Below are 13,740 nucleotides of genomic sequence, written 5' to 3'. Positions count from 1 at the left end.
GAATACATTTGAGAGAATAAGACTCACTCATGGCACCAAGAAGCGTTCTGCACAGCACCTTGCCTCTTCTAGAGCTGCTTTACAATGTTCATCTACTCACTCACGGCACAACACGTTCGCAATTATATAATTGGGTAGAATAAACGATATATATTTGGGTACCTAGTTGTTGTGTCATACAACAAGATTAAGGCAACATGTGATGAAATCAAGTAGAAATGTACAGTAACTTGGCAAATGTCAGCATTGTCGTAAAAATGCCTGAGCAAGATGAAATGTCATCACTGTCTATCAAAAAACATCAGCCATGCTGTTCATGCAACACATGCTACATCTTCTTGCACATCCTGCAAGAACATATGCCTTTTTTATACTGTCTAGTATAGCAAACAAACATGACATTAAATGTCATCTGAAGACTTTGCAGCAAAAACTACCTGGTTGTGAAAATGGAAATACCCCTTGACCTACATCTTCCTCGTGATCTGTATTTTACTATACTAGACAAAATAAAAAGCTAACGAAGGACATCATAATGTAAGTCCTAAGTTAAATGTTCCCATTCAAAAGAGCACCCAAACACTAAGACGGCTGGCATCTTAATTCTGCACTTTTTTGATGAAGGCTGAAAATGGATTAAGAGAGCTACTTATCCAGCTCCTTTTCAGCCTGCTCATCAGTCAAACAAATATTTCTTGGGCTCTTGGAAACAAGAGATTTGCAGGATCACACATCTGACTAACCCTAAAAACTCAGCATAAAGTCATCTCACTGGTTTTGTTTTCCAGACAAATGTGTAATCAGGCTTCTAGTGTGTAGTCCAATACTGCAGCTGAGCACCAAACTGTTCCCATATCACTGATCTGGGGGTCTTGACTGCTACCTCATACTGCAGGCCTTTTTTCTGGGGCAAATACAAGGCATGCATTGTCAAGAGCTGCCTTCAGTTGAGAGGTGCAGGTCTGACCCCCAACCCTGACCTCTCTGGCCTCTGTTAAACTCTCAGGCCATGACTGCAGGACAGATGTAAAAATACAATAGGATTTCCAGGAACCCGAAATGATGATGTTATCATCATCACTGCTCCACCTTTGAAGAGACATCAAAGCTGTTCCTAGTCTGCAATTTAGCTAGCTCAGGTTTCATCAGTGTCTTAAAAGGCATCAATGCATCGGACACTTAGTTATATTAGCTACCAGCATCTCCATTTGCAGTGCATCTTAGCTCTATTCAACCAAGTTGATACAATTATATTGTTTTACAGTCGTATCAACACAAGAATGGCCTGTGCCAGAAATGTTTCCTATGTTGCTTTCTAATGCAACACGTGCAAATTTACTACGATGCTCTAAAACCCTTCCACAAGAAAAAGAACAAAAAAACAAACAAAATAATAAACAGCCATGTACACTGCATTTGCTGACGATCCCACAAAGCAATGCCTGATATTTCATAGAAACTACACTCACGTGAGATCTCTCAGTGATTACTCAAAATTATTATTCTAAACTAGTGTCAGATCAAGATATCAGCCAACATTTGCTTGCAGACGTATCAGCATCGATTAATGCATTAGATAAGTAATGCAAGGGTAGGATTGTAAGTACTGTGATCTGAAAATATAACTGTATAAAATCAAGGTTTAGAGGGTGGCCAGCTGTCGCTGAGCAAGTAGCTCAATTTGCCTAGGTTAGCCCTTAGTGCTTAGTGGCCCTATTAGTTGATGGAAGTCAAACTTTGATGTCATGGGCAACAGAGCTCTGCTTGACTGGGCTGGACATCAGACTGTGACTGATGCAGCCTTCAACCCAGTACAGAGGTGATTTACAGCAGCTCTGACCGACTCCGGGCACAAGAAGACACATCAGACGGGGTATATTAATAAATATCAGCTAGACGTGGGTAAAAAAAAAAGAAAAAAAAAAGCTTTTTTCCCAATTCAATATCGATTCAGGCAAGCAGCAGCCCCGGACCATCCGCTGTCCTTCCTGGATGCCTCTCGGTCCCCACCTCCAGCAGCTGGTAGCGGCTTAACCGCGACCTCGCTCAAGGGTCGGAGGGACACGCGCTGCGGAAACACCGTCGGAGCTGCGGAAGCGGGTAGCCGATGTCTGACGCACCGCTCTTTCGGACACTGTAAACTCCCAATGCAGCCGGTCTCACCCTGGCCGCTGCACTGTACCCCCCTCTCTCTCCTCCGGGGAGAGAGAGGGGGGTACTATGGTTGCATTATTTTATATCTAAACACAGCATGTGCCTTTGTTTACATTTCAGTTCGAACTAGAACTCCCAAGAGGAAAGATTTATAATTTAAGATTACTTTTTTGAATTTAAAAATTAACAGGTAGTCTAATGAATTCTTTGTTTACAACTACTTATTACTGAATCGATATCGAAGCATTTAAATCAATTTTGAATTGAATCGATATCGAATCGAATCGTGAGGTTCTTAACAATACCAAGCCCTAACAGCAGCTACGATTTTTAGATGAGGGCTTGAAAATTGTTTCTATATTTTCTTTTTTACTTTATTGACAGCAATATTTTGTGGCTTTTTTCTTGTGACTAATGTACTTATTGTAAGTTGCTTTAGACAAAAAGTGTCAAAGTTAGCATTAGTTTGTATTTCTGGTAATGCGCGGTTGATATTCTCCTATCTGATATTCCAGTTAGTGAAGGCTGTTTAGACAGCTTGTAGTTGATGGGTTTGAGAGAGGGAGTAAAGAGAAAAGGAGAACGGAAAGTTGATGATGAATTGAGTAGAGTGGGGTGGTACTGTACTGTGTTGAATCTCATTAAAGTTATGAGAAAAACCTTTAACGTGTTGACTGATTTATTCCTTGTGACACACCCACATTGCTTACAGTAACAATAAACAGCAGAACAGAGGCCTAAATGCCACAGATGTCCATATACTTACTCAACAGCGTGAATATCAGATAGTTTGTTCAGGCAGTACAAGTTTATCTTTAAGTGTAAAATGTCACCATCGCTTATTGAAAGGATCTGTATCACACTCAGTAAAACGAGTTACGTTAATGTAAAACTCTATATGCATCAGCCACATACGTTTAGTAAGTTGGGCGATATGCTAACTTGACTGCTGATTTCAGAGGAACTTATTGCTGATTTCAGAGGAAGTTGTAGAGTTTTTCTAACGTTAGGAATGGCAAATTAAGTGAAATTAACACGTTTGTATACAGAGGGCAAATCCAAAGAGTCATCATGACAGCTGCTCCACACAGGAAAACCACATCAGTAAAAAAAGAACAATAATAACATGCTGACCCCCGACAGCACCCACTAACTGACAATTAACTGACACTTAATGAGATATTTCTTGCACCACAAAAAACTGAGCTAAAAAAAAAAAAATTAACCCAACATCTGTCGCAGTTTCTGTTTCTGCTATCTGTTCACAGTACCACAGTACCAAGTCTTTTCTTTTTATTTGTTGAAGTTTGATTCAGTGAACTCTGGGTCATCTTTCTGAGGGCAAAAATGTCTCCCACTCTACTACAACTGTAGCCAGCAACTCAATCCTCACTCGAGTGAAGCGGCATGCAGTGAATATAAATGGTTTTCGTCTGCAACATACTAGATCACACAGGCTGTATGCGCAATGCCAGCAAAACTATTGCGAGTGTTCCAGGGAGCAGGAAACAATTAAGTATCTGATTAAATTACATTAACAAGAATATGGAAGATAACACCATAAACACCCTTATGGTATTAGCTGGTCTCTTGACGTTATACATCTTGGTTTGCTCAGAAAAGGTCAATATATTTTGTTTACATCTCCTAACAAGAAGCTAGTTTACTCATGAGTGGAACCATCAGGTCCTGCAACAACAACAACAACAAAAAAAAATCAGCCCGTTTCTGTTGGCATGCCCTGAAAACTGGTTCAGTTCTGAGTATCACCAGGCTGCATTACTAGTTTTCTTCCAAAGTGAACAGCGCTTGCATAAAAGAGACACAGCGCTCCAAATCATTTTTCATTCTGGTGCGTATGTGACACAGGAATTCACAGTTTTCATTGTGACACTGGGGGGGGGCAAGAATCCTCTGTCTCTTTCATTCATTCATTCATTCAGTAGCACAGGGATGACTACAGGGTGTCTAGGAGGGGAGGGGTAACATGTAGTTCACTGTGGAAACAGGACACCGGGACAATACTGCAGCGTGTAGCTTTGCCCCAGTCTTGTTTGTCGAACACAGGCCTCTTCTTAATGGCTGAAAAACACTCTCAGCAGGCATTGTATTCACAAAAACGTCAAATCACAATGGGATCTGGTATACTTGAGCAAACATGTACGTCATATTTATCATTCAATATAGCTGATCAAAATTTGACCCCCTATTCAGGCAAGAGCTTCCCTAAACGGGTTAAATGTCTTGCCAGCAGTTTGGGCTCAAGCATTAAGAGAGTGATTAAGAAACTGACCTTGTTCTTCTCCACACACACACATACACACACACTAATGATGTCACTGCCTTGCTGTCAACACAGCGAGCACATAGACAGCTAGTTTAATCTACCACAGACCTAATTCATATTCTAGCATCGAACTGCTTCGTCTGAATTCTGCGCACAGAAGCCCGTAGAACATGGGTGAGATAGATGAATGGAACATTTAAAAACAAAATACAATCCCGGACTGTTGAGGGCTGGATGGCAGCCCAAAGTGCCATAAGACGTCCTTGTTCGCTGACAGACTAGGTTTTCAATAACACAATTCCAATACCGTCCTCCTCCATCAAGCCAGTTGCATGCATGACTTGACCACTAAGGGCCCAGGTCAACCAGGCCACAATGAGGACTTTTGCAAACGCTGCCCATGTGAGGCGTGGACATTTAGGGTTCGACTGTGCAGAAATGTCTTACTCAAGCCTCACCAGACTACACACACAAACAGAGCAAAACTGAGAAACTGAGAGCCTCCAGCATAACCATTTCCTTTAACATCATTTCCAGCAGCTTACAGTCGCAACTGGGTGGAGATGCAGCTGGACATTAAACTGGGAATTAACATTTATCCGCTTCCACCTTCTTCTCCAATTATGAATGTAATGGGTTACATCCTTCAGTGACAAGAATGTAATTTGTGATCAACGGTGACCTTTTTGCCTCTATGAAAATAAGTACAGCTCCCTTGCGCTGCTGCACTGCTACTGTGGTGTGTGTTTACACCCATCTGTGGCATTTTTTTTCCTCCTTTGTTTGATAGAGTGTTGATAAGGGATCAAGATCGAAATGGACGGAAATAACTGATATACACAGGGCATGTAAGTTCCTGGGTTGGGTTTTTGTTCATGATATTACAATTAGAGGTAAGATCTTTAGCCCGAGCCCGAGCCCGAGCCCGACCCGGCCCGAAATTCGGGTCGGGTCGGGCCTAAAATGTCAATCATTACGTTCGGGTCGGGTCGGGTCGGGCTCGGGCTTCTCTCTCGCTGACTTTTTTTTAAATAAATATATGTTTATAAAAATGTATACTAAAAAGATGTGTGGATACTAAACTAAGGAATACTTGTTGTAAATAAATAATTTGGATAAAACAGAGAAGGCGGCGCTGTAAGGTAATTGCTATATAACTACTACTTAACAGGAGGCGCAGAGCAAGAGCACGCTTTACGCACGGCTTTGCGGACATTTCGTGAACGTAAAATACTATGGGATAAATTGAAATTTCGGGTTTGCTTCGGGCTCGGGCCTGCAAATCAAGTTAATTGGTCGGGCTCGGGCTGGGTCGGGCTTTAATGCCTGCGGGCCTGGGTCGGGTCGGGCTGGATTTTTTAGGCCCGATCTTACCTCTAATTACAATTACACGATTCACAACTAAGCTCATAGTCACCGGTATTCCCCTGCTGTACCGTGTTTTTAGGACATTTTAGAGAAATTACTAATCAGTCTAGGCTGCTCGTCACACCGAACAAGACTACCTAATCTAATCATTTGGATAATTTTCTCACAGCAGGTGAACACAATGTGTGAACTGACAGGCATGCACCCGGATGTGAAATTGGCTGATAGGCGATCTTTTTTTTGTTTAAATCTTTGTTATAAATAATTAGTTTTAAAGTAATTAAGCCCTTCACTACGCTATCTTTAAAAAGAGCACACATTTGATCAGACAAATTTATGACGTAACCTTTATATAAAGGTTACTTAACGTAGTTTTCGAAAACTTTGAAATATCTGAACCGTGTGAAAGGTGACTAGTTAGTTAGAAATATAAACAAAGTAATATTCATTAATTGTGTTGTCCTTTGCTGACATTTTTTTATTCAGCAATAAAAATCAATGAAGAATTTTCTCTTTGGATTAAAATCTCACCACAACTTCACGGTGCCCCGTTATTATATCTTTCCTCCAATGCATTTCTAGCTTGAAATACAAATACCGGTACCTACTCAACGTTTAGAGATTTTAGGTCCTACATGACCTTCAAACTGATGACAAGGACTTCACGAACCAGTTACCCGTGAATGTGCCAGAAGTTTGGTCAATAAATCGGTAGATCCCTGATGGAAGTTTTGGCCTCACAATTCAAGATGCAATAGACTACCATCTCTCCTACTTTAACTATTTGGGCCCTTAAATTCTGAAGCCTAATCTTAAGTAGTGCTTCTGTTTAGGACTCAAGTAACAGGTGCTTCAGTAATCCGTCAGATTCAGCCCATGTGTAGCTCTGAGCCGACAATACAGCAGCTTTGTTGTGTCTATGTACTTACAGCATATAGTATAGAACACAGTGTGTATGGGAGAGGGGTTGCTATCATTTTTCTCAGATTGTTACTAAAGATCACAAAGACTCTTCAACACTAGATATTACTGTTAATAAGGTGAGCAGGCTTATTTCTAAATGTGCAGGATTTACAATGTCACCTATATTGTGAGTTGTGTGAATGATTAGTTGATGAGTCAGTGTCTACAAAAACTGAGTTTGAATCAGATTATACTGTGGATGGTCTCAATAATAATAATAATAATAATAATAATAATAATAATAATAATAGGATTTGGGGATTAAATCTTAATAACCGAGTTTCCTGAGGAAGGATGTTTTTTTCCTGCTTATTTCACTAATGAAAAAAGCCCAAAGGAAAAGAAGAAAGATACTTCTGGACTACTGCTGTCGTCAACAGGGACCTGAAGCCATCGTCTCATTACTGTTGTCTACATGACTGCGTATTTAAGTTTATTGGATACCAATATTAACAGGCATATTAAAAGTCCCCCTTCAGTCAACAATGTGTTTTTGTTCTTGTTCCTACAGTTGAATGTCTTAGTTGATTTACTGTGTAGACTGTTGCAGATTTTAACACTTCTCTGTGCTCCTCGGGAATCGTACGAGCATGATCTGTAAGATCACAAATAGTTTGGAGATCAATTCTGGTCCAATATTCAGCAAGTGTGATGCAGGAACTTGAAGCCAACAGTCTTTAAGATGAATCTTTGAGAAAAAAACTTCACTGTGATAATAGTCTCTAAACAATATTCTACACTAATCTCTGAAATTAATGGTTATACACTCAAGCAGGTGGCTACAGCGAAGGGGGCGACACCATGTTATCAGTCTGAGGTAACAACAGTAACAATTAATGGCAGGCAGCAGCCATGATAGACTAATTTCAAGAAAGAAAACATTCTCACTAATGTCTACAACAGGGCCGATTTTTCATAGGATTGCAGTAAATGTTGCTGTTAATTGCAAACAAAATTGGCGAGTTAGCATGTAATCTCTCCCTTTTGTCCAAAAGCTTTGCACAGTACAACAGTAAAAGTTATCTGAAACTTTGAAGCTGATTCACTTTTTTAGCTGCTTAACTGCTAGTCAATGTTCATCTTTTTCCAGCCACTCTATGGATTACCACTGTTTTCTTGGTTGGTGAATGCAGCAACTCTACCAGCCACTGAGATATTTCACCAGCATCTGCCTGGCGGCTGGTGCTAACTTTTTGGTCTTGTTTGCAAGGCAATAAAAAGCTGCTACAGTGATGAGTTTAGCAGGAAGCCTCAATAAGGCGTTGTGATGCCACTGTGCAAATATGGTGATGTGCTCAGATTTTGCCTGTGATACTATAAAACAGGCATGACTTTGTTTTACTGAACATCAAAAGACCTTCTCCAGACATGGACCACAACGCTTGCGAAAGAATCCTCCCACACAATCTGCACAATTAACAGCGCTAAAACAATTTATCAGCAAGTTGATGAACAATTAAACATGCAAGTCATCCACCGAGTGCTGTCAGCCAGTACCAACCCACATTACGTTTGAAAACGCTACACATTACCTAACAGAGTTTCAGTTTCATGTATGTGGTTGCTGCAGATCAATCAAGAGATGAAATGAGTGACACCGTGTGGGCTACATGGTTTGACTTCATAATCTTTTTTTCCCTTTTATGGTCTCAATTTTATGTGAAGTTACAAAATAAGGTGATGTCTACATGTCATCCACTGCTTTATTTGTGTTGAGAGCCTGCAAGTGACATCTCTTTATCACTGGCATCAGTACTGTATCTGGAATTACCATGACCTGGATGACTGAGAACATTTATCTCCTTATTAGAGCCAATCTATCTGCATCAATGTGTCTGCAATAATTCTTGTGACATATATTCATCCATCTCCAGTAAACAGGTATGTTTGCAAACCTGAAGTAAGTATTTTGTTTGAACAAATCACAGTATGAATGCCTTCAAAATTCATTCAATTACTGCACCACTCACACAACAAAAGTCTACTTTGATGGTGAGATCTTGACCACGACTTTTCCCCTCCCTCTCCACATCACAACGTTACATCTTTTCTAAAACTTACTGGTACTATATCAAGGCCTGAAGGAATTAAACACTGGACCTGTCGGCTGCTCAGGAAAGCACTCAACTAAGATACTAAAGCTAAGTAAAGAATTGGGCAAAACAAACAGCTAAAGCAAGTCCAATACTTTATCCCTTCTGTAAAAAGTCTCTCTGTAATTGAAAATAGTGGCAAAACAAAAGTGTTTATGATTAAAAACAATTATTTTCCCCCTTCCAAAATTAGCAGATGAAAAGCTTTCAGAAGATGGTGCGTGCAGTGACTGATTAATGTTGTCTGGCCTGGATGGACAAATACATTTAAATGCAATATGACAATTGCACAGGGCTGCTGTTACCCAACATGGCTCTGTGACTGGATATCGCCATGTGCACTTCAGGAAGTGCTACTTTCACAATTTCACCTAAAAATGTGATGGTTCAAAAGTTCTGACTAACAGAGCATGCAGCAGACAGGCTGCAAACCTGAAAAAGGAAGAGAAAGTGGGAGAAAACAAGTCCCTTGACAGACAAAGTAGTATGGAGGCAACATAAAGCCACCTACTTACTGATGGTTAGGAATCAAGCAAGCTACACAGCTACCTGCCGCTGTGAAGGCTGCTGTAAGATACTTCAATACGGTGCAATAGCCAGATGTTTACCACAAGGCTCAACAAGGGATGCTCTGGTTTACTTGTTAGCAATTTATCCAGGCAGAAATATAGTTGCTATAAAACTAACTGTGCAGAACACAACTTGAAACAGCTGCTGAGCTCGGCATCCAAACCAAATGTCTGAACACGCTGTCGTCAGAGATTTGTGTTGCCTAAAACCAGCTCAGCCAAACACCACCAATACAGTATATTGGATTATTTATGCTTATGGTGGCTTAAGAAAGTGGCTTTACTGGTAAATGTGCGATTGTTTTTTCTAAATGGCTGAATAGCAGAAGTGCTCCTTATTACGTGACAGGTATGTCACAACAACATGAGCATTTGTATTTCTGCATTCAAGGTAGTGGCAGCACGGGGCTCAGTTTAGTCCGGAGTTAGTCAAGATGATACTCTCCTGCTGACAAGTGACAGACGCTAAGGCAGACTAATACACAATGACTTCTGCTTGACATGTTTGCAGAAGATGGATTGATTTATGCTATTGGATTAGCCTGAATTAAAACGGCAACATTTGTGCATTTAGAAATAAGGTACAGCATGTAATTTGACTTCAAGTCATCGTAACTCCCTGATGTTTGTACGAAGTGGAAGACATTAACAATTCTCACCCACAATTACAACCACACAGCGTTTAAAGTGTAAAGCAACCAGTCATGTGACACAAATTACAGATGATTGTGCATTGCTGTGGAGTGGAAAAGTTTCTTTTTGCACAATGCAGCGGTTAAAACGTATCAATGCTTTACCACCATACTGATAAGTCAAATATGCTTCAAACTATTTTAGAGTTCTTTGCTGACCTTTATGGCATTTCTGGCAGAAGAGATGGTCACTATGCTTAATAATGTTTTTCTTTCTGCTTAGCTTGCACATTAACTAGCAATTACATACTCAACGCCCATTTAGACAGGATTTATCTTTCTCCAGTGGAGGTTGGGATATTTCAAAATGAAATCACCGCCATTTGAAGAAACACACTTGTGGTGGGAAGGAGAGTGAAATGAAAAGAATAATGTAATGCCCATGTGCTCTAAACAAAGACTGGTTCAAGACATGTTTAGCCTAACTTGAAACAAAGATTATAAGCTAAACGTGTAAGACCATTTTGAAGCTGCCTGAATTTGCCTTTCTCCACTTTTTCCTCACTGATGAAGGCCAGTTATTTTCCTGTATGTTTGTTTTCAACACGTGATCTGTCTCTAGATATACTATCTGGTTAAAAGGAACAAGCATGCTGGCAAGTCTCCTCTTACAAAAAGCAATTTAAAAATGAATGATGACTGTCCACAGCAATGCTGTCTTTGACCTGGGATGCACCATCTTTACTGACAAGTCCACCTAATTTACGTACACAGGTAGAGTGGAGATTGCAACACTTATCAATATCAGGTGTGAACGCCAACGCCCAAGGGCTGTGCAATTATCCAGAGAGTGTATCCACATAGAGATAACATTTACGTACAGTTGTAAGTGTTTGCGTCTTTGTCTGTCCGTCACAATCCACCGGCACTGTGAAGAAGCCCTACATGCAAAATGTCATTGAAAAACTTAAAAACACCAGATTAATACTGAGTGAACAAACTGTTTGGGGTTTGAGGCAGAGCCCTTTAGCATTTTACTTAATCCTGCTCAAATGACATGTAAAACTGAATTTTCATCACTTGTTGTAAGCAATAATCTATTTCACAATTTTAAGTCTTCTGCTCTACATTTTTTGTCTGTGTGTATGAAGCTGTCATCTAGTCACGGTTTTCAAACTCCCCACGAAACTGTCCTTCTTCAAAAGTTCAGCCCCCCCCAAAAAATCAACATTACTCAAACACTATTAATAAATGTTAAAGAAGAACGCTGGTGTACATAAATACATGGGATTTTACGGAACAGTACCAGTCTGTGTGAATTCCCTAATGAAACTACTGCCGCTTCTACCTGCTGAATATTGAAAATTGTCCACATTACTTTACAGAATGCAGGTCATGGTGACGAGTAACAGTAAATTGTCTGTGTTTATGAGAAATCTTTGGCTTAATCCGAGATCGAGGTGGAGATTCTGCAGCGGCTGATTTCCCCAATGGGATAGTTTTAGACCAGCATGTTTATGAAAACGGTGATTATAGAGAGGCAAATCTCAACATTTTTTTTTTTTAAAGAAGTTATGGTAGCTGACAAAGGCTTTCATTAACTGAGCTCAAACTCATGTCACAGTCAGTGTTAAGTTTCTAGAGACAAGAGTTTCCACAAAACCACAATATATGATAACATCAATTGGGAGTTAACCTTAGTTAAACTCATAAGACCAAACACTTCTCTGTATCTCTACCATTCAATGAACCTAGTCTGCTTAGAGAGCCATTGACTCGGACTACACACATACACGCGAGGATGCTGTTCTAAAAATGATCATTATAAAAACAATCGATCCCAGCTGCTGGGATCAAACAAGCATAATTTAGCCTACATTGATTAGGTAGGCCTCAACAAAAGTCAGGTCATTTTCATTCATGGGGACAATGCTTTTCAGTGATCACATCATCTCTTGTCTGGCTCCGTCTGAGCTCCTCTTCACCAGGCACTGAAATCCAACTATAACGTTCACCTGGCATCGAGTGTGTACACCTCACACACATCTGAACGTGTTCTGTGTCAGAATACCAAGCTCACCCTGAAACTGGCATTTTGGGGCATGACTGCGATGCCAGTTAGCTAGCTTAGCTCCATGGCAGAACCTTTGTTATGGTGTGCAGCGGGGTCGACGACGAATGCTAGCCATTTAATAAGCTAACGCTAACTTGTTAACACAGCCAACGTTCGTTAATCTGATTGACTCTATCATACAACCCAGTGCTCATTGTACAGAACCACAATAATGGTAGTATGAGCCAAGAGTCATTCACTGACGAGCTAGGCGACCCGTCAGGGCAGCTAGCTCGTTTAGCGCTCGCTTACAATAGCACCCATTGGAATCGGGGGACGCTGTGTAGCGTTAGCACAGCATCAGCTGGTGGATCTGATTAGCCGCTGCTAGCTAACCAGCCAGCTCAAGTTAGCGGTTAGCAATATCAGAGCTGCAAGAGAAAAGAAATATTCGGATGAGAGACATTTTGCCATACAGACGGTGATAAACGCATACCAGTGCGTTGGCGTGTAGAGCCAATTGTTATGGTGAATTGTCAGAGATGTAATTCATTGGTTTAGTGACCTATATCAACCAGGCTCGGCAGTAACTGTTAGCAGCAGCTAGCGTCAGGTAGCTACAACTAATCGGTAGCGCGATGCCTGTGCGCACTCACCAAGATGAGTAGCCCTGCTCCGCCATATCGCCGAAAACAGTGGGTTCCGCGACTGTGGCTAACACAGATTCAGGTCCCGGTGACAACCCGTCAGGACCTCGGAGCGGTTTTCTGCTTATCCTTCACAATCCCGACGTCCTAGCAGTTTCTTTTAGGTGACAACATGATGATACATCCCGGCGGCAGCTAGTGATCACTAGCTGGAGACCTTGCAATTGAAATGGGAATGGTGGTTTGCTATCGTTAGGTGGACAAGACAAAGCACCCCGAGAAAAAAAAAACACACTGATGTTATTTTCGTTCGGTTTCGCTCAATGTCCTGCCGTCAACCCCGGCCGACAAGGCTCGGTCTCCAACGATGCTACACCCACTGTAAATCCATATTCAGCACGATGTGTCCAGGATAAATTCGGATATTCCTCAAGTCTGCACCCCTTAGCTGTTATGGAAGACGTTCAGCTTTGTTTTCTATGGCGAGAGTCACGGGAACGCGCAAAATCGCCCTGCTGTAGAGCTTCACAAGTAGGACGTGCACTGAAACGCTTTTGTGCACCGACGCTGCTCGCAATGGTTTCCTTCAGCCGGCAGCGGTGCAGCCTGTCATACACACACCTACAGCTGAAGCCGCGAGCGTTACGACCATTGTGAAAATGTGATTTATTGTTTTACATCGAATTAACCGAATAATCATTGGACATAATCGCGAAACCATGATTTTAATCACCGACACAACACCGACAGTCCCTCCAACACTGGACACATTTAATCAACTGCTATGATGAGAAACAGGTTGCAAAATGAGAAAATTAAGGTTTTTGAATAAAATAAATAAAAATAATAATTGGTATATGTGACACATGTTTGAGCTTTTTGTATTAAGCTGCTGAAAAAAAAGCGATAAATAGCCCGACATGGACCTCAGTCACCTCAGTTATCAGGAGTATGTGTCCATTAAAATCCCAAAC

The 13,740-nt window shown here is 41.0% G+C and overlaps 1 protein-coding gene across 2 annotated transcripts in view; it reads right to left on the bottom strand.

The window, feature by feature from the left end:
- The window catches only part of sppl3 (signal peptide peptidase 3), a 29,607-nt gene extending 16,244 nt beyond the window's left edge, over window positions 1–13,363 (bottom strand). Inside the window, exon 1 of one of the 2 annotated variants that reach the window (XM_037117658.1) lies at window positions 12,776–13,363. In XM_037117658.1, coding sequence (XP_036973553.1) covers window positions 12,776–12,801 — 26 coding nt within the window. In that variant the 5' untranslated portion in view covers window positions 12,802–13,363. The remainder of the gene's footprint in view (window positions 1–12,775) is intronic. The other variant, XM_037117659.1, reaches the window with a different exon arrangement.
- Window positions 13,364–13,740: the final 377 nt, after the last annotated feature.

Source organism: Acanthopagrus latus, chromosome 12, assembly GCF_904848185.1.
Source record: "Acanthopagrus latus isolate v.2019 chromosome 12, fAcaLat1.1, whole genome shotgun sequence".
Lineage (NCBI taxonomy): Eukaryota > Metazoa > Chordata > Actinopteri > Spariformes > Sparidae > Acanthopagrus > Acanthopagrus latus.
The sequence above is the reverse complement of the archived record's forward strand: the minus strand, read 5'-3'. Positions and strand labels throughout refer to the sequence as shown.